The sequence below is a fragment of the Paralichthys olivaceus genome, chromosome 1 (genome assembly GCF_024713975.1).
Source record: "Paralichthys olivaceus isolate ysfri-2021 chromosome 1, ASM2471397v2, whole genome shotgun sequence".
Lineage (NCBI taxonomy): Eukaryota > Metazoa > Chordata > Actinopteri > Pleuronectiformes > Paralichthyidae > Paralichthys > Paralichthys olivaceus.
In genome coordinates, this window is record NC_091093.1 from 3,045,489 (window position 1) to 3,071,688 (window position 26,200).

The 26,200-nt window shown below is 38.9% G+C and overlaps 1 protein-coding gene across 1 annotated transcript in view; it reads right to left on the reverse strand.

Annotated features, from left to right (window-relative positions):
* The window catches only part of abhd17c (abhydrolase domain containing 17C, depalmitoylase), a 28,328-nt gene continuing 2,128 nt past the window's right edge, over positions 1–26,200 (reverse strand). Inside the window, exons 2-3 of the mRNA XM_020080175.2 lie at positions 11,650–11,829; positions 1–2,577 (exon numbers count right to left, since the gene is read on the reverse strand). Coding sequence (XP_019935734.1) covers positions 2,358–2,577; positions 11,650–11,829 — 400 coding nt within the window. The 3' untranslated portion in view covers positions 1–2,357. The remainder of the gene's footprint in view (positions 2,578–11,649; positions 11,830–26,200) is intronic.

A 26,200-nucleotide genomic window follows, 5' to 3' on the forward strand; every position in this document is an offset into this window, starting at 1 on the left:
TACTTTCATGCATCCTTTATTCCATTATTAGCATTAAAACATCCATTGTGCCGCCTTCTGGCAACGACTATCACATGTATAACAATCTGTTCCATGGTATATTTAAGGCTTATCTTTTTTTAATTTTACACATTACAAAATCTGATTCTACAAGCATCATCTGTCTTATTTGCATATCCAGTGTTAAAATCAATGAGACTAGACTGCCCTATGTAAGGGCTAATATGTATAGAGAAGATATTGAATTATCCATTACAGAGGATTATCATACAAACTGGCTTCAGACAGTGTAAATCTATCAACATTTAGACTGGGAAGCCTTTGTAAAAATGTCAGTATCAAAAGAATGATCAGGGTGTTTCTTTCCTTTAAAAAGACGAGCTAGAAGAAATACACTAGAGATGATGAAAGGCTCATTATCCAGAAAACATGAACACCCGACTGACAAACCACTTCACAGCAATACACAGATCAGTCAACAATCATCACAGGTTGCTTCAAAAATAAACTTACCTCTGAAGACATTTCAGCTTATTCTTCAATGTGATAGTGTTTCACTTATTTTTTGGTGTGATTTAAACTTCATCCTTTAGTGTTATACTTCTTTTTCCCCCCCCCCCATTTGTTTGAGGAAAAGAACAAATCATTCAAATACAAGTTGTAATGTCCACAACTGTCAAATGTGATCAATATTTAATTTCATCTTCATACATCTCTCAGTGGTCTTTGTTCTTGTCCCAGCTTCTTCTCCAGACTGTCACAAGGCTCAGAAGACAACAGTGTTTGTAAAAGAGGGGCATTCAGAGCTCCCACTACAGGAGGGAACACATGGGGGACCGAAGGGACGATGATGGTCAGGCTGAATTTGGTTTTAGTACCACGCTGTCATGTCAGTACCCCCACCCCCCCAACACACACTTGCACACAGTGTCTGGCTATCATATGAGCGACTGATTGATTCTTCTAATGAATAGCAGCAGTTATCAGTCCCACGAGAGGCCAGAAATGTCTAGGTGAAATGTGTACGAAACGTAAGGCTTTACTTGTAGTGTGAAATGACTGATAAGTTAGAAACACATCCAAATCCAGCAGCACGTGCACCTTGAATACGTTAGTGTAGGGTTCACAGTTCAGTGTCTTTAGTCCGCAGGTAAACCCAGCACCATGCTGCCTGGCTTCAATTTACAGTTTTGAGTCAAGTGTGTTCCCGTTGGAAACAGTTGTCAAGTCTCATTAGCACATGTCCAGTTAACAGACCTGCAGCCCTGATACATGTTGCTCTCTCTTCTATTGAGGTAAACGTCTACATTACCCAACATCGGGGATGTTCATTGCTGCGTTGCTTACTGGCAGTTGCACACACTTGCCGTGACACGACATACAATTTGATACCAATATGTCAAATGGTCCAGAGATGTGAGGATCTTTAAATTCCCCCAACATAGTTTGATAAAATCGTTACCAGAATCGTCAAAGTGTGTGTGTGTTCTAATAAGCAAGGCATGTTGTGAAATGTTATATTTCTCAATGGAGTTTGGTGCAATCTTTCCCCTATACGCCAGGTGTTGCATGCACCAGGGACCACAAAAGATCACAGCTATAAAAGGCCAGATGCGCAGGGATGCACTCTGGTTAACAGCTTTTATACACACGTCTGGAAAAAAACAAGAAAACAAACCAATTGAAGTTGAGAAAAACATGGAATGCCAATAAAGAAATCCATATAAACATCTTCAAAAGACAGAAAAAAATCATTACCTGAAAATGTCAGCACCTTAAAAGTGCAACTGTATAATCAACCCTGAATGGCAACTTAAAAATACATAAAAAGTACAAAACTTCAATTTGTATTACTTGGTGCAAAATTGATACTTCTTCACCTGGTATAAAAGAATACAAAAAAAATCAAGCTTGAACATTGCAAAGACTCTCAGTCAAAAGGAAAGCAAGGGATCATGGGAAAAGCAGTGGGAGAGAAAAAGGAAATGTGACAAAGTGACGCTCACACTGAGAGACACTAAATAAGGGAGGGGGGCCGAGAGCTGCAGTGGAGTGCAAACAGTGTCTAAGCCTGGGCTCATTGGTAGGCCGGGTCCACATGAAGGAGCACTAAATTTAAAGCCAAAGCTGTACATCTTGCTGGGACTGGTCTTTAGCTCAGCTGCACCTCTACAATTTAAAAGGATCTCCTCTTCCGGTGTACAACATGTTACCAGCATGAAACAGCTTCAGGGACAGAGGAGCACAGTGTGATGAAGTTGCTCCAGCCCTTTGCCAACAATGGGAGCTGGGAGGTGATAAGGAGGAGGCTTCTTGATTGTGGTGAGATGAATCCCAGCCTGAAGGCTGAGCTCCCCTCAGGAAGTGGAAAGCTCGAAGGAGATGAACTGCTTGAGTCTCTCCAGGTACTGGGCGTACAGTTCGATGTCGTTGTGGCCTGCTCCCTCCACCCACAAGGGCTCAACAGCACGGGGGCAACGCTCGTACATGGCCAGACCGTGAGAGAAGTCGATGACCTCGTCCTCCGTACCATGGATCACCAGCACTGGGGATGCCACCTTGGACACTTTGTCAATACTGTGGAGTGAGGACAGACAGACACATATTAAGGGTTAACATGAAAGAATGACAGGCTAACCACAGATACAGTACTCTTCACGGTTAATGGATGATTTTGATTTATACATTTATATATATAATAACTAATTTGGGGAGATTGAGTCCGTTGAATTAGGGATTTCAATCGTGAGCTGAACAGAATGTCAGAATCCACTCAGTGTCCCACTTTCACATTATTCAATTGATGATTATCATACAACTGCCTGTCACTAACTCTCAAACACGGAGAAAATGGTAGAGAGAAGCAAGATAGTTTCTCTCCCCAGAAAAAGAAAGCAAAGGCATGGGAGTATGGATGTGAGGCTGCAGAAGGTGGAAACACTTTGAGCTTGTTATCCATTTATAAAATTGATGTCCCTTTGTGCTGATAAGTGCATTGTGTGATTTTTTTTAAAATGGACAACACTGGTTCAGCCCACTTACTGGATCAGGCATTGTGTTATCAAACAGAGAGCAGGAAAAATGATCACACCAGGATTTTCAAAGACTCATCCAACCCAGTGGTCCAGTTTCCACCACAAATAACGACCCTGTCACGCTCCACACACACTGCAGATGGTGCTGCGGATCACACTTGCTGACACGTTTGTAATAATGTCAAGCGAGAGCTATCTTTGGCTGTCCAGAGAGCATTGGGTGCCTATGATGGAACAGCCAATATGACATTGCCTGAGTGTGACTACATCACTGTTCGACCACAGAGGGACTGGAGATGTAACAAATGTGCAGCTGCATTACTGCTTTAGCTCCAAATCTGATGGCTTTGGTCAAAAATTCAAAATGCATTGCAAAGTTGGTATTAATGTCTGTGTGTAATTCACTCACACACATTTAGTTAAATGATGATCACTGTTGTGTGTCCTGGATTAACTTGTATCAAATTCCAGTGTCTGCCATGCATTCATATTCCTCACTAATCATCCTCGCCTACAACTTGTAGCAGCTAAGCGTCATGGTGCCCTGCTGTTCAGATAGAAGTTAGTTGGAAGATAAATGCAGGGAAATAATTGCAAGCTAATTTCATTCCAGATAGAATTAAACTATTATTCTGGTCGGGTATACAGGCTGAATTATTGCAGAAGAGGCTGTCAAACGTGCGTATTATCTCACCCAATATTTATATGAATGACACAGCTACAAAGAGAAAACTGTGACAGAGGAGTGAAAAACACAGGATTTAAAGTTATGACTATTAGGGCTTGGTTTTATAGCATTTTCTTACACGAATGCAGTATGTCATCTTATAAAATAACAATCCATTACAGAATCCAATTATATCAAGCAATTAATATTTTCATGCATCTTAAGTTAGAAATCAGTATAAATCAAGGGTTTGGTGTAGATGTCTAACCATTTTCTTGGTTTAATGTTATCAAGCAATAAATGTTGACAAGCAGTAACTACAACATGTCAACAATGAATAATTCACATATTAGAGTAACAACTGCAGCCTACTGACTTCAAGCACACATGTATAAATGGGAGATACAGGCTTGGAAAACTGTCATGACTTGAACAGCTGATTGTTTTCATTGATTTGGGTACAATTTTAAATGAAATACTGAATACTAGCATCATAGGGCATATGATGTTGTCAAGAAATACAAGAATCTTAATTTGATTTTTTTTTTAAAAAGTCATATTATTCTATTCAGGATTGCTGCATTATGAAGTTCCTTCAGATTAGTTGTTTTTTTTCTGTAAAGCGGCAACAAAAGTTTCTGTAGAATTCTGGCGTCATTCTGCTGCTGCCATCATGTCATACATAATACTACCTTGCAATGCAAAAAAATAAATAGGTGAGAAAAAATTTATCTACACCAAAATCTTATTGTTTTTTTTTACTGACCCACACTGCATCTTTGATCCTCAGATATTCGCTGTCCACTGTGGGGTGTGTCCAAGAACTAGTTTATAGAACAGCAAGTGAGCTTTAACAATGGACTAAAAATGTATTTGACCTTACTTTGGGCTTGTGGCCATCTATCAAGGCTTGGCTCCAAAGATATCCAGCATTAAAAATTAGTTATTCATCCACAGCCTTCAAAATATTCACATTCTGAGAAAAACTGGACAACAATAGAAAACAGAACAATAACAAAAACAAGTATCACCTGTGAAAAGTGTTGTTCCAACAACAAAAACTCTACAAGTGATGTATGATATACAAAAGACAAAAAGTAGGTCAAACCCCAGCATCACGCTTGATTGGAGAACTAAATTATACTGCCAATGGGCTCTTGCTGGTTTCTACAAAAGTCCAGCTGAGATGCTTTGACTCCAGACATATTATCTTACCACTCTGACACACGGTTGCAATTCCTAACCAGGAAACCTCATCAAAACATCTGCAGCATGAAAACATTAAGTGTTGACAATCTAACCAACTTTGAAACAAAAGGGTAATAACTAGTTTATTTGCACAGACAATGCAGGATTTAAAAGATGACAATGACATTACCCTCTGTTGAGATCATGGTGTTTTGGTCAGGACTGCCCAATGTTGTCTGTTTATCATTGTCAGTGCAACAGTAGACTTAGGGCACAGACTGACAGACAGAGTAGCTCTAATTCAAGGTTTAAATTACAGCTATTAAGATATTAACATAAAATAATCATACAATTTGATTAAAAGTTCAACAAGATCCACAATGTGAGCAACCCAGCTGTTATTTAGACCACCTGCTAGCTACCTGACACAGACATAAGCAATGACATGAAGGGGGTTTGGTTTATTTTATCAAATCTAAACTAGTAGCAAATATGCTTACCACATCATTACATCTGAGTTTGTTTGGTGGGGGAATAAAAAAAACTATTAACTTAAAAACACAACTTGATGTTTGAGAATGTAGCTTCTTAAAGGAATGGATCACCAAAAAATGAAAATTCACTCATCTACTCACCACTATTGCCGATGGAGTGCTGGGTGAAGTGTTTGAGTCCACAAAACACTTCTGGAGTTTTGGGGGTAAACAGCGTTGCAGCCAAATCCAATACAGTTGAAGTAAATGGCGACCACTTCTTCAGACGTAAAATAGGGCTCGCAGACACTTGGATGACACCAAACGAGCAGTATGGAGGCTCGTCATGTATTTTCTGTTGTTTTATTAAGTCTGAAGAGGGACTCATCATTGACTTCAAATGTATTCGATTTTGCTGCAACACTGTTTGCCTCTAAAATGCCAGAAGATGTTTTGTGGACTCAAACACTTCACCCACCCCTCCATCAGCGTAGTGATAATGAGTGAATTTTCATTTTTCTCTGAACTTTCCCTTTAAATAATGCAAGCAGAGACATTCATTTAAATTATGATAATTAGTGGAACCTCTTGGCAAAGGGTTGCTGGGCTTTGAACAAGTAGTATTTTGTCATTTGTCTGATTGTGCCATCTCATTCATTCATTAATTCATTAACTGTCAATCATTTTGCTCTTTGCTGATTGGCTGTGCTGAAGCTGTACAAGGTATAGACAGAAAAGTAAAATCAACTCAGTGAAAAATAACAGGAATCATGTTTTATCATCCAATGGCTATAAATAAATAATTAATGTTTTGCATTCACGATAAGGTTAAGTGATTGTACCAATTATCAACGATTGGCTGATTCCATTTCATATTTGGGAACTAGGTCTCAGTGGGTTCATGTAGACTGGTAAATTTTCTGGTGGTAATTAAAATTTTAATTATGAGGAAAATCTTGTTTAATTACTGCGCTTTGAAGAATTGATACAGTCCAACATCAACCAAAGTTTAAAACAATCTCCCAGACAGGCAGGCACAGCATTGCACAAATTAAAACATGGCTGTTGGAGTGCTCCAGAGATTTATCTTCCAAGAGGACTGCGTCTGAACTGTGGCTGTATTTCGGTTTTTATAAGTGCGCCAAAGGAAATGCAATTGAAGATGTTCACCCTGTCTTGGGACATGCAAAAAGAAAACTGCTGCGAAATGTCAAAGGTCAACTAACTTTTGGCTTAATGATGTGAAGACTTCAGATTTGGAGAAATGTTACTGTTTGTCTGTTTAAAGGTCCAGTGTGTAAGATTTAGGTGAAAGGGATTTTTGGCAGAAATTGAATATAAAATAATCCTAGCGATGTTTTCACTGGTGTGTTTCATTGTTTTCTTTATCATAGAATGGCCCTTTATATTTAAATACTTTATATTTACATGGTGGGGGGGTACAACTGAAGTTCACCACAGGTTCTCCATCATGTTGGGAAGGGGAGGATGAAATGAGGAGTATTCAGCTGCAACATGACACTTCACCTCTACATGTCACTAAATTCTACACACTGAACCTTTAACTTAGCTAGTAATGCAAACTGAAACTTTCAGTGTTATTTGTGTATGTGAGCTTTCTGTATTTATGTCTGTTAGGTTCATAAATCTTTTGCTCTGAAATAGCATCAGCACTAGTGGTCGAAACAAGAGAGTGGCTTGTGCGGATGCCTCAGTTGTTTTGCAAAATATGTGTCAGAAACTATCTTTTGAGCTTGGCTCAACAAACACAAGGGGAGTAATAATGACAGTGTTAGGAAATTACTGACTTTTTTGCAGTTGGCCTCCCACAGATACGTCATAGAAGTGCGTGCAAGATTTCTCAACAGATACATATAAGACAAACACACCACTTCGATCAAACAGAGGTTTGCTTACATAAGCTTTACTGATACATGGCTAGTATGAATAACTATGCTTGATAAGGTGCAGAATTTCAACATGCGGTGTCATACTGTGATGTCTCTTGAGAGCCCTACGTACCTCATGTAATTCACTGCCAATCTATTATTATACTTTACATCTGTTAGTGTGATACATTTTGATGTCTGCCATCATGGTTGGAATTCATGCTACTTGTTCCAAAAAGTGTATTAATTGTCAGTCACAAAATAACTTGTGTTAAATGGACTCACTGTCTGTGAGTGCTTCTGAGACATCTCTTCTCTCATAGAACACCTCTGCCTGATCGCCATCTCCTGACATCTTCCAACAGGACACTACTCCTACATTTTGTCTGAGACAGGATCTTGTTAACTAACAAAGTAAATTGACTGATTGCCATCTCCAAGATGTTGCTCTATAAATACTGTAAGTGTCATATGTGTCACAGTGCAATATGTACTTTGTTGCGTTAAAATTGCACATTCTTCATGTAAACGTATTGCTAAAAACGTTGACAATACTTAAGTAGCTGTATTAGTGTAGGGACCATAGCTAAGGCCCAGGTAATGTCATCCTTTGTTTTCAGAGTGTCTGAAATAACCCATTTCACTTGATTCACAGAATCCCTGCCTCGCACACAGCCAGTGTAAGCTAATGAAACACAGAGATGTGTAATAATTGCTTCTTTCCTCCTAGAGAAGTGGGTGTGACACTGATTAACTATGCTACATTAGGTTGTCCGGCAGCTCCTGCTTTATTAACACTAATCTTACAGATGGTTTAACGGATTTCACTGATTAAAATGATCAATCCACCCTAATATCCTACTTTGACAACACTTAATACATGCAACAGCATGTTTCTTTTGCTGACTCCCAAGCAGGGGTGAGAAGATGAACCATCTGCAGCAAGGAACATTTGAACAGCAGTTCCTCAGAACTTCGGTATATTAAAAGCTATTACTTTGAACTTTAGGCTGTAATGACTTGATCACCGGTGATTTTTTTAGTAATTCTGAAAAAAATATTCACACACAAGGAATCATTTATTTAACTTATCAAAATCAGATAAGTTTGTTATCACAAATCACTGTCACACACTTGCATACAAGTCAGGGGTCCATGGATTTAGTACCTGTGCACTTTGAGCTGGGTCATATCACAGTGATTCCAGGGAAAACAGTGTGAAATCTGGGGCCTCATTTACAAAACAATGCGTAGGATTCATACTAAAAGTGTACGTGCACACAAAAGCCAAAAATGGCTTACTCAAAAAAAAAAATCTGATTTATAAAAATGTGCACACCTGAAAGCAATGTTCACTTTATGAATCACAGTGCACGTGGAAACGTTCAGACTTGGATCTGCCTCATATCCCGCCCTCTACACACCCACATAGGCAATGGTCAATGTGAAGCACCTCCTGAATATTAAATTATACTGCTGACCAAGGGGTCTCCACAGTGAATCATGGCATCAAGCGATTAAAGGAGGTGTTTGTTAGTGAGGTGGAGGTGAAGTGTGATTTAATGGGACAGCAGTGACGTCACTGATAAAGAAAATACTCTGATACACTGCTGCTGTTAACACAGTGAGTGAGATTGAGGACGATAGAGAGAACGCAGCCTGAAATAAAATAAAATCTAATTCAAAGGTGGAGGCAAAAAAATAATCGCCCCACACTGTCAGAATGTGGAGGAACTTTTTATGTCGACTATTTGAATCATCCAAAACTGCAGGATTATTAAATTCAGAGACAACTCTGATTTCCCCAATCTATAAAACATAACAGAATTATTATTAAATGCTTGTGTTTATACTGGGATGGTTCAGTTCCGTTGATCTAATACTGGACTCAGTTCAGCACAAAGATCCAAGATCACAGATCTATAGAATCTATATCAGCAGATCAATCATCGTTATGGGACAAAAAATCTTTGTGTTTCCTCCTCATCCTTCCATTCGCGTGCATTTATCACGCAGCATTATGCAGGAGTGTCACCATAGTATTTATATATTTAGAGCCATCGGACCAATTACTTCACACATTAGTGTTCACTCTGGGATCTTATTTGAGAATAGAAGTCTTTTTGAGAGTGTTCTCCAGTGCGCTCTGTGCACCCGATGGCACAGTCACGTTCACTGCAGTGATTTTACACACACTCATCCTTAATGATACATTCATAGATGATATAAAAAACTATTAATGACTCCACTTTGCCACTATGCTGTTTAATATTATGTAAACGTAATTTGCTGTCAGTTGTTTTATATCTTTTTCAATTGAAGGTTCTTATGGAACAGTTATGTCACACAAGCACAAATAGCGCTGTTGGTTTTAATGTTAATAATGAAGTGGATCAATAATCTGCTTCACGTCAGCATTGACATTTTCCCGTTTCCAAAATGTTCGTACATGTATTCTTTGCACAGGTTCAATAATAATAATAATAAGTCAATAAAAAAAAAAAAACAGCATGCCCATCAAGGAAAAAGATGAACCTTGGATGACTTGATGTCTGCAGTCTCCATTCATTTGTTCAGCTGCTTCATCGATAGTTCTAGTGTCTTGGGGAATATTTTGAGCTGTACTTGATGATTGTCGTTTGATTGAAGGTGAAGCTATACAATTTACCAGTCTAGCTACAGTACACTCTGACCTTCAGAGATCTGGAAGGTGAATGCAATAATGATAGAACAGAGAAAAACATGTTCAGAAGGAGTTTACTTGGCAGAGAGACCTGGCTTTTCCCGGGAGACACATACATGAGGAAAACCGCTTCAAGGAGAACTGCTGCTCCTTTGTGTCGAGGAGTTTGTTGTGGTGGTTCAGCCTTCACACAAGTATATCACCTGGACATCCTCTCTGAGGCATGTCTAACTGGGAGAAGACCAAAGGGCAGACCCAGATCACATCGGAGGGATTGCATGTCCTGACAACTTGAGAACCCCCCCCAGAGGAGCTGGGGGATGTGTGGGAAACAATTTACGAGCTACATTGCCCAGCCTTCGACGAAATCCTTGGTCAAAACTGCACTGACATTTCACAATTAAAAATCATAGGAGAGAAGATACTATGTTTTTCCTGGAAATGGGTTTGAATATGTCATATTATCTGATATTTGAGAACTAGACAATTATGTAAATTAATCAGATATTCTTCAGCGTACTAGTGCAACTACAGTCTCTTATAGTGTGGGACACACTCCTGCGTGTGCGCGTGTCTTCTCCTCCCTGTTGTGCTCCACACAAACTGACGATCACATTTATTTAGTTATTAATTGATGATGTCGGATCATGAATTCGGATTGTTCTGGTCACTTTAACCATGATGTCCTGGCTGTGTGTGTCATGTTACATCTGGTGTTGTGTGTGTAAACTGTGTATGCTCAAAAGGTTGGACTTTTTTCAATGTGTTTAAATACGTGTATCCTAAACTTTAAAGCCAATCAAACAAACACAAAGTCAATTTCACATTCTGTCACTTAAGTGTCCTAATAACTTATTAGTGTTGCTGTTAATACTTAAAGTGAAAAAATGAAAATTCCCTCATTATCTACTCACAACTATGCCGATGGAGGGATGGGGGAAGTAGTTAAGTCTACAAAACAAAGCCAGCTCCAAGCTCCAATACAATGAAGTAAATGGCGACCACTTCATCATACGTCAAAATCAACAGACCAAAAAAAAAAAAGCCTCCATACTGCTCCTGTGGTGTCATTCTAGTGTCTGTAAGCCACGACATTCAAATTCAACTCAAAACGGTGTGATTTACACACTGTTTTTAGCCTAAATGTACGCTGTTGTCCTCCTAGAAACTGCTGCAGTAACTGCAGCAATGGCGAGTTCTTGCAATACTCACAAGTTCTCATGAGAATAAGGATGACAACCGCAGACATTTGAATGTCAGGGCTTCTTGACACTAGATGAGACCACAGGAACAGTATTAAGCCCTTTTATGTTTTTCTTCTGTTGTTTTATTTACATCTGAAGAAGTGGTCGCCATTTTCTTCAACTGTATTGGATTTGGCTACAATGCTGTTTACCCCTAAGACTCCAGAAGTGTTTTGTGGACTCAAACACTTCCCCCACTACTCCATCGGCGCAGTGGTGAGTAGATAATGAGCAAATTTTCATTTTCGGGTGAACTACCCCTTTAACGTGAGTGCAGGTCAGCAGGGTAGTGAGGACATGCAGCTGAACGATCTGGCACGGAACATCGCGGAAACCTGACAGTTCGTTAATGCACGCACTGGGGAAAGTAGCAAAATGAGGTCCCTTAGAAGTTATAAATGTCGGTTTATTTCCCAGCCCTATAGCTTTTAGTTGGCTGGGTAACTGTTGCTGTGGTGTGTGAGACTCACCTGGGGAAGGCATCGAAACAGTACGTCTTGCGTGTATCAGGGAAGGCCACCCTTAGTCCAGACATGAGTGGAGAATGTAGGATGACAGCGGCACATTCATAGCGAGCAGCCAGGTCAACGGTGGGCACTGTACCGATGCTCTGACCGTACAGGATGATGTTCTCAGGTGCTATACCATACCTGGACAACAACAGACAGTGAGGAAAGGTTAATGTATAACATCATTTAACATTGGGAAATATCTTTATGTTTCAATGTGCGTCTTTGTGTGTATGTGTGTGCAAACGTAATGTTTATGTCAAAGTATGCCACTGCGGCAATGACTACTTTAAACCTTTAAGTGTCTCTGCTCTCCCACCTCCCTCTGCCCCCATAAAATCAAGGACAGCATTAATGTCAGCTGGCTTCTCATAAAGAGTTACCTGACTTTGCAGGACATTTTCTAGCCCCGTGAGCTCTGGCATTAGGGAAGCAGAAAAAAAAGTTTTTAACACTAAAGCATGGGAGTTGATCATCGGTTTAGAGATAACAAGTCATATTTCCAAAAACAATGGATATGTCATGTCAGTCAGTAATTCTGACTGTTATTTTCAACAGTATCATTAATATAATGCCACCATTACCATTTAGTCCACTGAAATAATATTTTGTCTTGCTATTGTTTCTGATTGATTTTTGATAGATATCACAGATTCATATTCATTTAAGATCTGATACAGGAACACTTTAATGTTGGCTTTGTCAAGTAGTTGGCAGGTCCAAGAAATTCACCATCAACAGTCCCTTGTATCTAATACTCTTACACCATGACAAAGCAGTGAGAAGGCCAGGTTTGAAAGTTGTCTCAAAATAATGCTAAATTACTTATTGTAAGTTGCTTTGGATAAAAGCTTCAGCTAAATGAAATGTAATATAATTTAATAAAAACACTATGGAAATTGTTTTTTTCCTATCTTTATTCAAGAGCTTGGTTTTGAAGTTGAGAGTGATTTCACAAATTTTGTAATGCTCTCACTCAAAAGCCTCCTACTGTTTAGTTTTGCTTTGAAAACGTGAGGAAGTTTATGAAAAGAAAGTTTGTTCTTGAACTTAGGGAAAGTGTTTAGTCAAGCTGTACTATGCTATTGTACTTAGGAGCTTGTAAGAAACAAGTGAACCTAGTGACAACCACTTTTGGACACTTTACATCATTACATGTTAAGTGGTGAGTGAAGCCAATATATGTTGTAGTTGTGAGGAAGATCAGCAGATTCCAACTGTGCAAGCTTGTGGTAAGACGTATTAGCACATGCCTGGACGATACCATAATCCCATCCTATCTGAATGTTTGTAGCTCTGTGAGTGCAACATCTCTTTCTACATCTGGCTTCTTTTGAGTGTATTTGGAAAAAGATTGTTTACTGGTTTCAGGTATGCACTGTGTGATGCAAAATTTGATCTCCGACCTGAACAGTAGCATGGCTTTACCCAGCCTCCCTTTTGAAACACTGCAGGGTGAAAGACAGTGCTGACAGAAAACAGACCTATCTTGAGTTTGCCGGGGTGAGGAAGAGAGAATGAGGATGGGCATGCTCCCTTGGGAGAGCCCACAACCTGGGGAGGACGCTTTAAGCAAACCGTCCCATCTCCTGACAGTGCTGGAAATGCAGAGAGAGGCTGACCAGGAACACACAGCCTCTCTCTGCCACAACACGTATATACACAGAAGGATTAGCTCCTTGCTTAACAGACAGCCATGATAAAGGATTTGGACAAAAGTAGTTAGATTGTATGTGTCCTATGAAGCGATGCCATCATAACAGCTCTTCAGATAACAGCTTGAGTGTGACTAATCTGCTGGCCTAGACAAATCCAGCCCCTGATAAGCAGCAACCCAACTGAACAGTCATCCTGATAGGAGATTATGACCCAACACATAAACAAAGTGCAAACTGCAGGCTGCCAGCTGACTCACCCAACACTAGAACGCCTCTGACAGGACACGTCAACACTGTGAAGGTGATAATAGCTCTAACAATCATGAATTTAAAGAAATCAGACACCAAAAGCAGCAGTCAGTATCAGTTGTTCAGGTAATGAGAAGGGTTAAGACTTGTGAGCCTACAAACACAATAAGCAAGTACTTGTTTGAAATATTCAACAAACTCATTTACACACCTGTGCCATTTGTGTAAATGATAATTATATATTTTTTGTAGCAGCCAATATAAATCAATTTCCCAAACCCACAACTAGAGATGAAATGGTATGAACAAATGATCATGGTTGTCAGTCACAATATGACATTTTGGTGCCACGATTATTGTCAGAGGAGATATCACGGTTTCACGATATATCATTGATACTGTAGAAGCAAAAAGACACAATTAGGGATGTCACGATATGAAATTTTGGTGCCACGATTGTCCTAGGAAATATCACGGCTTCACGGTTTTCACGATTATCGATACTATAGAAGAAAAGAGACTCACAACAAGCAATATATAGCTAATAGATAGTAAATAATATAGCTTATGAACTAAAATATTTATTATTATCAACTTTATCCAGTTAATTTTTATAGTGTAACGTTTATATAAGCAATTTATCTAAGCTATTTTATTTAGTTGCCTTATTGTGGAAGGTTGGTCACCAAATTTGTGTTTCCTGTCATAAGCTGTGTATCTGTGCAGGAGTTTTATTTTGAAGTGTCAGCAATGGAAGTTTTCTTTTACAAGCCACATTCTTCATGTCCTTATTATACTATTACCTTTCAGTGCAGGAGAAATAAACTCTCGGCTACATTTATGATGGTCAATAGGAAAAGAGAGAGAGAGGGTGTGTGTGTGCTCTTGACACATACACACACCCCTGGTCAGAAACCAAAAGTAAACAAGTTTTTCTCCTCTCGCTGGGAACTCCTCCGATGGAGTTGTTTATTCAGCGTTGGTGGAAATAAAGCCTTTAAGTCAGTTCACTCTTCTCAACTAACGTTTCAGTGGCTCGTGCACTCGGAACGTGACCCGCAAGAGATTTCAGCGCACAGCGCACACACTAATTACGTGACTCACGAGAGGCAGGTGACCATAGTTAGATATCGTAGTTTTTACAATTCTTACGATTATCGTAAATCTGGTTAATCCTGACATCCCTATTGTCATTATTATCGCAGTGTGGTTAATATATGCAGTTAAAAAATTACTGATACACAAACTACAGCAATTTCACTAAGTTTTATATTAACATATTATAACTTTTTTAATAGAAATGATGAAAGTATGTTCATGGTTTATCAAAGGTCTACAACTTGTTACATTGATGTAACCCCCAAATGCCAGGAAAAAAATATAAGTATTTGTCCAGTTGAATGTTCTCACACAACATGATGCGGTATAATAAATAAAATAATAAATAATGAAATCAATTGCGATGTAATTATTCTTTATAATAATTAATCAATGCAAAAATGGCTTGTGTGGTGAAAAACTCTAATGCTAGTCTTTACTGTGTCCACTGGCCTCGCTGGCTCACTCAGCGCTGGTCAAAAAGCAACTCTGCTCCTCTGTTCTTTTCTAATCACTCACACGTAGAACTGATCTTTATAAAAACCTGCTGAATTCATTGTTCATGGATAAACAGGGCATTGCCTCTTCTGCAACTATGATGTTAAAACACTGTGTTGCATCATGAATCAAACAATCAGTGAATCAAGTTCACCCACACGCTTTTCTCTGTGATGATGATGAACAAAAACCCACACAGGAGTCGTCTCACTGATGCAGACCTTCACTCCATCTTGAGGGTTTCCACAGCACAGAACCTAACCCCAAACTTTAATGAACTGGCAGCCAAGAAAGGATGCCAAACATCTGGCTCTGGCACATGTACATAAAAAGAAGAATGTAGCCGACATAAATATGTTTAACTTTTGCACTTTATCCAACATCCTGTCTATCCTGTTTAATAAATGTTGACTATGTTTGGCCCTCGACGTAGTCCCAGTTTTTAATTTTGGCCCTCTCTGTGATCGAGTTTGACACCACTGGTCAACAACAATGCCATTTTGCACACAAGATGGAAGTAACATGGTGGTGTGTGATATCTGCTCTTTTTCTTATACAACCAAGTACTCGCAATTTGGTTCAAGGATTATCTGCAGGAATTTGCATTTCAGTGACTGAACAATCAGTGCAATGTTTTGTTTGGTGTTTACTGTTAACGACCACCATAGTGACAGCATAGTGCTGAGTGTATAGATACGAGGCTGTTGATACCAGACTGAATGACTGCAAAGGTGCATGGGAGATGACATTTACAGATGGTACTATGAATCAAGCTTGACAGACGAGGAATTTTCTTCTATGACAATGATCCCAAGCCCACTACAAAAATCACACAGTGTTTTATAAGTTACAAACAAAATACTTTCTTCAACCAAAACCGACAGAAGTATTGTATATATTGAGTAATTTAAGGTTAAAGGTACAGTGAAACATTCCTTCCAGCAGAGAGGAGCTGAAAAGAATACTTGTGCAAGGAAGTTATCCTCCATGCCAAGCAGGATCCAATTCGTCATAAAAAACAAGATTTACAAAAAAGTCACAGGTGAACAACTTGACTTTTGTTGAAGGTGGTTCTTAAGTATGGACTTTCATGTGTAAATAGTTCGATTTGTTGTTCAAATTTATTGGCTTCATTCATTGACTAAAAACACTATAACATGGTATGGCTCAGTAACTACGTAACATCTTAGTGATGCTGACCAAAAACACTTATACAGTGTACACCACTTATACACCACAGCATGATGGGTAGAGTAATTTGTTGTATTTAAATGTTTCAATCAGGCCTTTGTTGCATCTCGATCTTTCGTGACAACAATTCTGCAATATTTGCTTTAATAGACCGCAACTGAGCCCCAAGCTCTCCCCAATCTCCATCCACAAATAAAGATCATGCCAAATACCTCAAGACAAACTGCACACAGACAGAATAAAGAACAAATGCATTTATGCAAACCCAGTCCTGAAAAAAAACATTGTGTTTGCAGTGTTTCCCCTAGGATAGTGTTGTAGCAGCGGAGATGAAACACTGATTTTACTAATTGCATTAGTACTGTACAAAGTTAGAGGTGCGCTATTTGATAGTTTCCCCCGCTCCCCCTTTCTTAGCCCCTCCCGTTCTAAGTGTGTGAGACCTCAGCTTCTCACAAACTGGAAACAGGATGTCCACTTTGACGGGGTTAACTGACACACACCGGAAGTGACGTGCAAATGAGCAATAGAAAACTGATCGCACATCCTGCACCCCATGCCGCTCTGGTGTGATGTCACCTATACCTAGATCCTTGTTATTGTGCTCTCCTCTCTCATCCAGCTGAAACCCAAGATGTTTTCACTTTTTGCTGCTTCACTGTCAATTTTACTCTGTGGGAGTGAGTGTGGGCGGGGCTAGCCCAGAGCCTGTATGTGTGTGTGAGTGTAAACTCTGCCTCCTTCTCAGACACAGAAGCGGCACAAATCGCTAAATGTTGCCATATTATGTAAATAAACATGCATGGAAACACAATGCACAATTTATCCAGGTCAGCAAAATGATTGAGTTTGTGTTTATATACAGCTCAGTAGTGGCGGTCATAATTCCGCAGCGGTGCACCGCTGACGATACACTAATTCATGTTTATAAAGGTTTTCGGATTCAAAAACAATAATGATTACACTTCAAAAAACATACCTTACTTTGCAAGTAAATGTAACACAATTTCCGCCTTGTACAAGTTACTAAGAGTGGGAATACCTGACCACAAAAGGCTACTCAGCCATCCACATAGATATGCATAAGTGGAGCCTGATCTCCTTCACTGTTAGACCTTACAAACTCTCACAGGCACAACAAGACTCCAGAGGCTGTGACTGAAGTTTGCTGCTGATTTCACTCTGGTTACTGGGTCTTGAACTGGGCAGGTCTAATAAAATTAGTAATTGCAACTAATATAATTAGGTGAAAAATATCAGCACAACATACGGTTCAGTGAATAAATGTTTGGTTTATGGAGAAATGACTAACACACATAATAGAAATTCCCAGTACATGGCAAACAAACATGACACACTATCAAAGCTCAAAGTCAAAGGATGAAGTTGCACGCACCTGCTGGGTGAGTGAAGCTAGATAAAGAGACCTATAAAAAAATAAGTTCATGATGATGTACATCGTGATTCTAAGACCCCATTCAAACCTTGTAATAACATCCGTCCTGAGAGATCTGATCACAAGTGGACAGCTGTAAGTACAGGTCTGAACAAAGTCAATGTCAGTTTAACCTTACAGACCACAAATATGTTTGTCTCAACTGCATAATGTTTTCTAATGTCAATTAGTTTATATTGATTATAAACCAGGGCTTTTGTAAAACAAATAGCAGCATAGTTGAATACATTTGCTTGGCCCTTGTCTGAGAGAGGAAGGCCAACTGTGCCTGTGTAAAGTTTTAAAACGGCTGTAACTTTAAATAAGAAATCAACTCCATATCTTTGAACTGAAGAACAGAGGCTAGCGAGCCAATTAAATATTCCAAAATAAAAACATGTTTGATTAAAAAAGGAATATTGGCCTTCATTTTCTCTGGTATAATTAATGAGTGAATCTACTGATGCTACTCACAGTTCAAGGAGTGGCAACAATTGTATGTTTAGTGAAAAGCCATGTCTGTAAATAAATGAAACAGAGATATAGAGTGAGAGAGAGAAAGAAAAGGAGAGAAAAATGTTTCCACATGCAAACTCAAGCCAGTATAAAATAGCTTGTTCAAACATGTGTATAAATTTCCTGAAAACATCCGGACTGGTTCAAAAACCTGGAAGTCAAAGCCAAGGTAGAACTGTCTCCAAATGGAAGAAGCAGTATTTTTCTTACAGGTCAGTTTATATAAGACATAGTGAGGATTATTAAATAGTTGTATCCACCACAGATAATAAATCCCCTTACTGCTTTCAGAGAAGTGATCTGAGCTATAGATCACACACATGTTCTCCCAAAACGACAAACTGATTTTACAGACAGAAAAATGTCTCTTAATTCTGAAAATAATTCAACTCAATACAGACTTTTGGATTTTCAGGGGTAAACAGTGTAGCAGCCAAATCCAATACAATTGAAGAAATGAAAGACCTTTCTTCAGACTAGGGATGTCAAGTTATTGTCAGAGGAAGTGTCACGATTATCGATACTATAAAAGAAAAAAGACTCACAACAAGCATTATATAGCTAATAGTAGAGCTGGGCGGAATATCAGTATTAAGCCTTATACCTATATATTCTCGAAAAAGATATGTAGTTGAGACAATACCGCCATACCAATATTTAATAATGTTTTGATGTTGGCTTACGACTGCTACTTTGTAATGCTGTTTGCTGCTCCTCTCTATGCCAGCATGAAACTCTGCTGCTCAACCCCGCCTTACATACGTAAGTAAGTACACAAGGACGCATCACAACAAACTGTAAAAAAAACAAAAAACGGCTGACACGGCGCTGGAGGAGAGCGACCACTTAGTGCCCAAGAAAAAAACAACGGCCCTGTCATATGGATGTATTTCGGCTTTCGGGTTCCAGATGTAGAGCAACTTGATGTGTATTCGCGTCTAAAGGTGGAAGCACCTCAAATCTCTTCCACCATCTACAGCAGAACCACCAAGTGCTATATGAAGAGAGTGCGAAACTATGTGGTGCTGCTGTGGCCTCCAAGGTCTCGCCTGTGTCGGCCTCTATCCCGAAACAAAGCTCGTTGCAAGCATCATTTAGTAGTGTGGTGCCTTACAACCGGAAGAGTAAAAAGTGGCGCGACCAAGGCGGTGGCATACCACATCACCAAGGATATGGTCCCTATATCGGTGGTCGAACAGAAGGGATTCATAAGCAATTGACTCGAGGTACCATTTTAATTTTCACATTTTCACTGTTGACTAATTGTGCAGCTGTGTATCTTCAAACAGATGAAGCCTATACTACTGTGTACATTTAGTTATTTTTGTTCAAAGCAGAGGTATGCCTGCTTATTAATTCAGAATATGGGCTAATGTCTGTTTTATTACATTTCTCTGTTTTCTATGTATGTTAATACTGTGAAGCTGCAGGTCTGTTCCAGGGTCAGCCATTTTTTGTTTACATTTTTATTATTTGCACAACTCTGTAAGAGCTTTTTAACCTAATACTGTTCCAAACAGGTCAGGCCTGTACTACTGTTTACATGTTTGTTATTTGCACAGCTCTGTAAGAGCAGAATTATGCCTATTGTGTAGGATGTAGGATATTTGATTTTGAATATAGCTTTAACTATAGCTTTCATTTATTTTTTTACATATTAGTGTACATGTTTCAAAAAGGGAACACCCATTGTTTGTATCTGTTATTTGCCCAGCTTTTTGTTGAGCAGAAAATGAAAACCTGGAAGGTTTTGACTTTGATAGTCTAAAAAAACAAGTTTATGATGATTACTTGTGGCATTGAGTTAAAACTAAACACTTTGACTGTTTTGTTTAAAATACCGAAATATATCATATATCGCCATTCAGACTTAAAATACCGGGATATCAGATTTGGTCCATAGATAGATAGATAGCTAATAATATATCATTTGAACTAAAATATTTATTATCATCAACTTTATCCAGTTTTTATAGTCTTTTATAGTGCAGTCTAGTAATCTATTTAAAAGAAATTTATGTAAGCTATTTTGTTTAGTTATTAGCATTATTGTGGAAGGTTGGTCACTACATTTGTTTTTCCTTTCTTAAGCGGTGTATCTGTATGGGAGTTTTACTTTGCAGGGTGAGCAACAGTTGTTCTGTTATGGTAGCTACACATTGACTAGTTTTGCAAAAATAAAAATGTGTTGATATTGATAGAAAAAAGTAGAAAGTGCTGTTATGAAAGACCTGAGTGCGAGTGTCTGAGTTGCTCTGAAGGGACACATCACACACAAAAGTTGTTCAGTGAAAATGACAGTAAATGCCAGTGTCATTTAGATGAAATATTGTTTCATCAGACATTATGTAACTTCTTTCCAAATCAGAACTGTGATGTGCTGCTTGAATCATTCTACTTCGATAAAGCCCAGTGGGAGAATTGTATAAAAAGGCTTTTCAACACAACTGCCATTACAAATCACTTTTGATTAAGGTGAGTAAATAGACCTGGTGGTGGATGTGTTGGATCCGCCCTTAGTGATGCCTGAGGCATTCAGGTGGATTAACAAAGCTTAAATGATGAAGGTTGAAAACAACGTTCATATTCTGAGATAAGGTGCTCCGTGAAAATTGATTTTAAACAATGCTGTCGGAAAATATGATCATTAATAAAACACAGCCAAGAGCTCATCATTACTCAGAAAAGAGAAGGAGAAGAGGAGTAATCTAAACACAAAATACAATCAAACATGCAGAGCTGGACTCATTTGGATTCTCAGATTCTGATAATGTACCTCGAAGGTCAACAACAGATTAACCTTTTAGGTCTATTATTTCTGTTGTTATTACAGGAGACATGAATTCTATGCAATGTCACAGCTTTTCATAATTTCAAAAAGTGCTGTGTCAGTGCTGGAGAATGGTCAGGCTGAACATTGTGGCATGTTTGCATTTTTTTAAACTAATCACAGTCCTTTTAGGCAGCACTAAGCTCAGGATGCAGTGAGAGTGCTGCTGAAAAATAGTGTTGGAGGGACTGTGAAGTTCCCTGCAGAGTAGGGGTGTTCCAACAAGGGTACCTCACGATTTGATTCGATTATGGGAGCTTCGATTCTTAGATTATAATGATTGTCGATTCGATTATTGGTGCAACGATTCTTCGATTATTGCGATTTTTAATGCTTATTTCCATACAAGATTGATTTTGTCTTCATCTGTGGCTACATTTGTAAATAAATAGCCTATCAAATAACTCAGTTCCTCTAAAACAGGGGTGGGGATCCTTTTTCATATCAAGGGCCATTTCAATTTTTGTAAAGTCCTCCGAGGGCCATACTATTATGAACACATACCTAGGGATGCAAAAAAAAAGAGGAAAAAAAAAGTGTATAACCACTGTGTTACTAAGACTCATGATTGCTGCATTTCTACGCATGTCAGACTCACCTAATGTGAGACTAGAACTGTTTTTCTTTGGCGAGGCATCTGATGTCAGCTGGCAGCTTTGAAACCATATCACTTTGTCAGGCGGGAGCAGTTCCGTGGCGGCTACAAGGCACTCCTTCACAAACTCTCCTTCGGCATGAGGCTTCAGCTTCGTGTTTATTAATTCACTCACCACAAAACTTGCACGCGTAATATTCTCAGTCAGTCTGTGGTCGTGTGAAAGCTGCTTGTTGAGCACCCACACTCCGACCAAGAGCGTTATCTTATCCAAACGCATTTGTCCTCTCAACTCGCCGAGGTTAGCATGATTCGAGTTGTAATGGCGCTCGAGATTTGCTTTTTTCATCACTGCCAGCGCCTCACCACAAACTAGGCACACTGACTTTTCCCGGAATACGTGGCATTCTGCATCCACCTTCCCTTCCCGTATACGTTCCGGAGGCCTGACGTTCCCCAACCCTGCACTAAATAGTCCGGGTGGCGTGCGTGTTAAGGTTCCAGTTATGTGTTTTCTGTTCCGGCCTTGCGGCAAAGCATCCACTTTAATTTTTTTTTTTTTTTAAGCATCAACGTTAATTAATCGATGCCAAATCGTCACGTGAAGCATCGCGATGCATTGCCACATCGACGAATTGCACCCACCTCTACTGCAGAGTAGGCATGGCACAACCAGAAAAGAAATTTAAATGGAATTTCTCATCAGTGTGACCGAGTATTTTGATTTGTTGGGTATTTAATTCACCAAACTGGCAAAAAGATATGTCAAGTTGTTGCTTCATCAATTAATAATTGGGATTATTTTTTACTTTTAAATTTTAATAGATCATGATATATATCAATATCGCAATATGGAATAAGATGATACCGCGATAGAAGATTATATCTATATAGTCCATTTCTATCTACAAGATACTAAAAACAATGGCAGTGCCCATTATACTCCACACTACAGCACCATTGCTTTATCTCTACACTAAGTGTTTAGTAGACAATTTCAGTGTAAAACATGTCACAAAGTGAACCATAGCAGAGTCATACTTTGAACGTGAATCGAATTTTTAAAGACACCTAATTCCAGCATGTTTCTAAGAGACAGCCATATAATAATGATATGCAACTAATTTTACTTTTAATTATATTTTAACAACTAAACTGCAAAGCTAATGCTAGTAAAGGGCAGTGAACACTAGATCCACAAAACATCAACATGCAATACAGTGTGCCTGAGCACAGTATGGTAAAGTAAATATTATTCAAAGGGACTTGAAATGCAGGGAAGAAAACATTAAGCTTCTATAGATTTGAATAAATCTCAGGATTTGCAGGCTGGAATCTAAATCATTTGGGAGATACACATCATCAGTACAGGGTTACACTGTCTGTTCTGCCAATACCAGCCACATCAGAGACAGAGCAATGTCCAGCATAGACAGAATGAAGCCAAGGCTCAGAGGTAAGATATTTCCATGCTTCATTTTTATCTCTCAATATAAGCACAGGAACTTCACCCCGGGCTGCTTTTCAACCACCAACCACAAAGCCCACATTCTCACTAATATGACGAGGCTTGTGTAACCATAATGAAAGAAAATCATACTCAAAGAAATTGGCTTATTGGAATATCCAGCTGAGCTCTGATCTCTATAAACCCCAATGGTGATGGAGTCACAGATTATTCCACTTTCTTGTTTTAAGACACACTCCCTTATTTTGACATTACAACACGTTTCCGCTAATTTCGTTTTAACTCTCAGAGATGTTCTTAAACTGTGGCCATGAAAAAAACATTGGAACTCTTTGGTCATGACAGGAGTGTAGTTAATCTGTATGGTCTACTGTCTGAAAATGTAATTTCAAAAAACAAGGATATTAAACTTGTTACCAAAACGTCAAGACAACTGATCTTTGAGCAAAAGAAAAATTTTATTTGAGTGTTTCTGCCTTGAAAGCTGAGTAACAGGACAAACTTGTGTTTAAGGGCAGAGTCTGAATGATTTTTAAAATGTAATTAAAAAGACATTGAATATACATAAACCTCCTCCTCAGGTGCTTAGCTCCCCGAAGAAGAGCCTAATGATTAACACTGTTATACTGAATGCTTGGGTAGCTCACTCTATAAAGGGCAAGGGAACAATAACATTTTTCATTTTAAACAGGTATGTGGAGAGATGCTATTGTTTTTCTTTCAGTTACTTTAGACTGTCTGTCAAATGGTACATTAATCTAAGGCATGTGCTGAATGAGAAATGTATAGCTTTGCTTAATTTAATAGAGTAATGATCAGCCTTTGGCCTTTATCATTCTATGATAGCACAGGGACAACAACAATAGTACAATTACACTGTCAGCTCTCTTTCATTAAATATGCATTCACTTCAGAGGTATTCAATCAGTTATACAACATAGGCATTGTGATGAACATCCGACCACCTCACACTAGGTATATCTGAGAGATTAGTTGATATTGGGCTGGTCTGTTTACTTATATAGCGCTTTTCTAGTCTTCAATATCTTGCCCAAGGACACTTCGTCATGCGGACTTAGGAAGACTGAGATCGAACATACGACCTTCTGGTTAGAGGACGACCACTCTAACCTCGGGCCCTGATTGACCTCTACCTATTAATTCCACAGTCTGTGTATCTGTATGTATGTGGACCATTTTTCTAATTGGATTTACACTGTGTGTATTCTTAGTGGTAATGGGAAGTTCAGTGCAGAGTTTGGGGCACTGGGGCTATTTGGACACAATATGTTCAATATTAATAACAATTTTATAAACAAGGGACTAGCTCTCTATATCAGTCAGTGTGTGTGCGTTCTAGCAGGAAGAGGGCGTAGATTGCAGTCTATGGGGTCAGATCAGTTACAATATTCACAAATGCTCACAGAAAGATTCACAAATACATTCTAATGCACACACAAATAGTTATAAATGTATATAAATGTAAAAAATATATATATTTCTGCATTTGTGTGTGGATTCGTATGCATTTGTGTGTGGATCACTCCACATTTGTGTGTGGGTTTTTTGAGACTCCACTGATGTCGCTAGATTCACAAATGCATTATTTTGGACACGGACCTATCTGTAGCCAATCAGATGTCGCCCTCATTTTCAGCCAATCACAGGAGCCCAGTTCCAAAAGGGTATGATCCCATCCCAGCTTTTTACAGCATTTACTCCGCTAGGATGCTGCTTTTTACTGCGGTTTTTTTCTACTTAACGTGAGTGACGAGTAACAAATTTTGTCCAGGTTCACTTCCCATAGTAACGCTGGTGGGATCGTACCCTCGTGGGGCTGCACTCATGTGATTGGCTGCAAATGTGGGCGACAAATTGAACGGGAATGTATTTTCTCCAGAACATAGAAATTTAGGTTTACTAATTAAGCAATGGGATCCATTTACACTGAGTCTCTGCAAATCTCTTTGAAATAAACTTTTGCATGGGTTTACTTTTTTTCCCATCAGGAGCACATAAGACAATTTAATAGTAATACAATATAAAATAATGTTTTATTGTGCAATTGTTTTATTCTGTAGGATTTTTTAAACTACAGAAAAACTCAAACTCAACTGAGTAGTACTGACAGTGGCGTGCAGACACGCAAACAACAGGCACCACTTTTAATTTCAGCCCGTCACCAAGTTACAGACAGAATTAACGTGAATTAGTGACAGCTGCAACAGTGACGCTCAGCACCAGATGATGAAGATGAGAAGCTGCGGCTGAATATTTCCACACTCCTGAGCTAATGATTAGCATCTGAGCTTAATGGATCTGCATACTATTATCACCTCAGTGTCTGAACACAACCGTTCACCACTGCACCCAATTAACATCTCACATTCACATGACAGCGTACGGTAATAAAAAGCAATAACACCGGACAGCTGTTTATGTAGTGCCTTTGGTGAGAATTTAGTCAGATTAGAACATATCGAGCAATGAATCGAAGAGAAAATTACAACCCAAAACACACTCACATACTCAAAAATTGAAAGCAATACCAGCCACGTACTTGCAGCTGATGACAAACAGCCAGGTTTTATTTGGACAGTCTATTGTTTCTCATCTACTACAGCTCGGTTGAGTCAAGATATATATATATATATTTTTTAAATAGTGCTGGTTTGCATATGAATTTACTTAGGGTGAGCTTCCACTCAACACAGTGGAACATCACAACTGCAGAACAAGTACATACCTACTCAGGAACTGTGTCCATCATTATGCTCTATTGAGTGCTATGTTTGTAAAAGCTGCCTTTCCTTCTCAAAATTAAATTCCATGTGTCTGCTTGGGTTTTTAAATTTTGGTTCTGAAAGATCTCTTGCCAATGTCTGTTATTTATTAGGGGTGTAATGGTACATGTCTTTTCCTGCATGTTCCTCAAATTTTGTGCCAGTTCTGCCTCACGACAAAATTCTAGTAC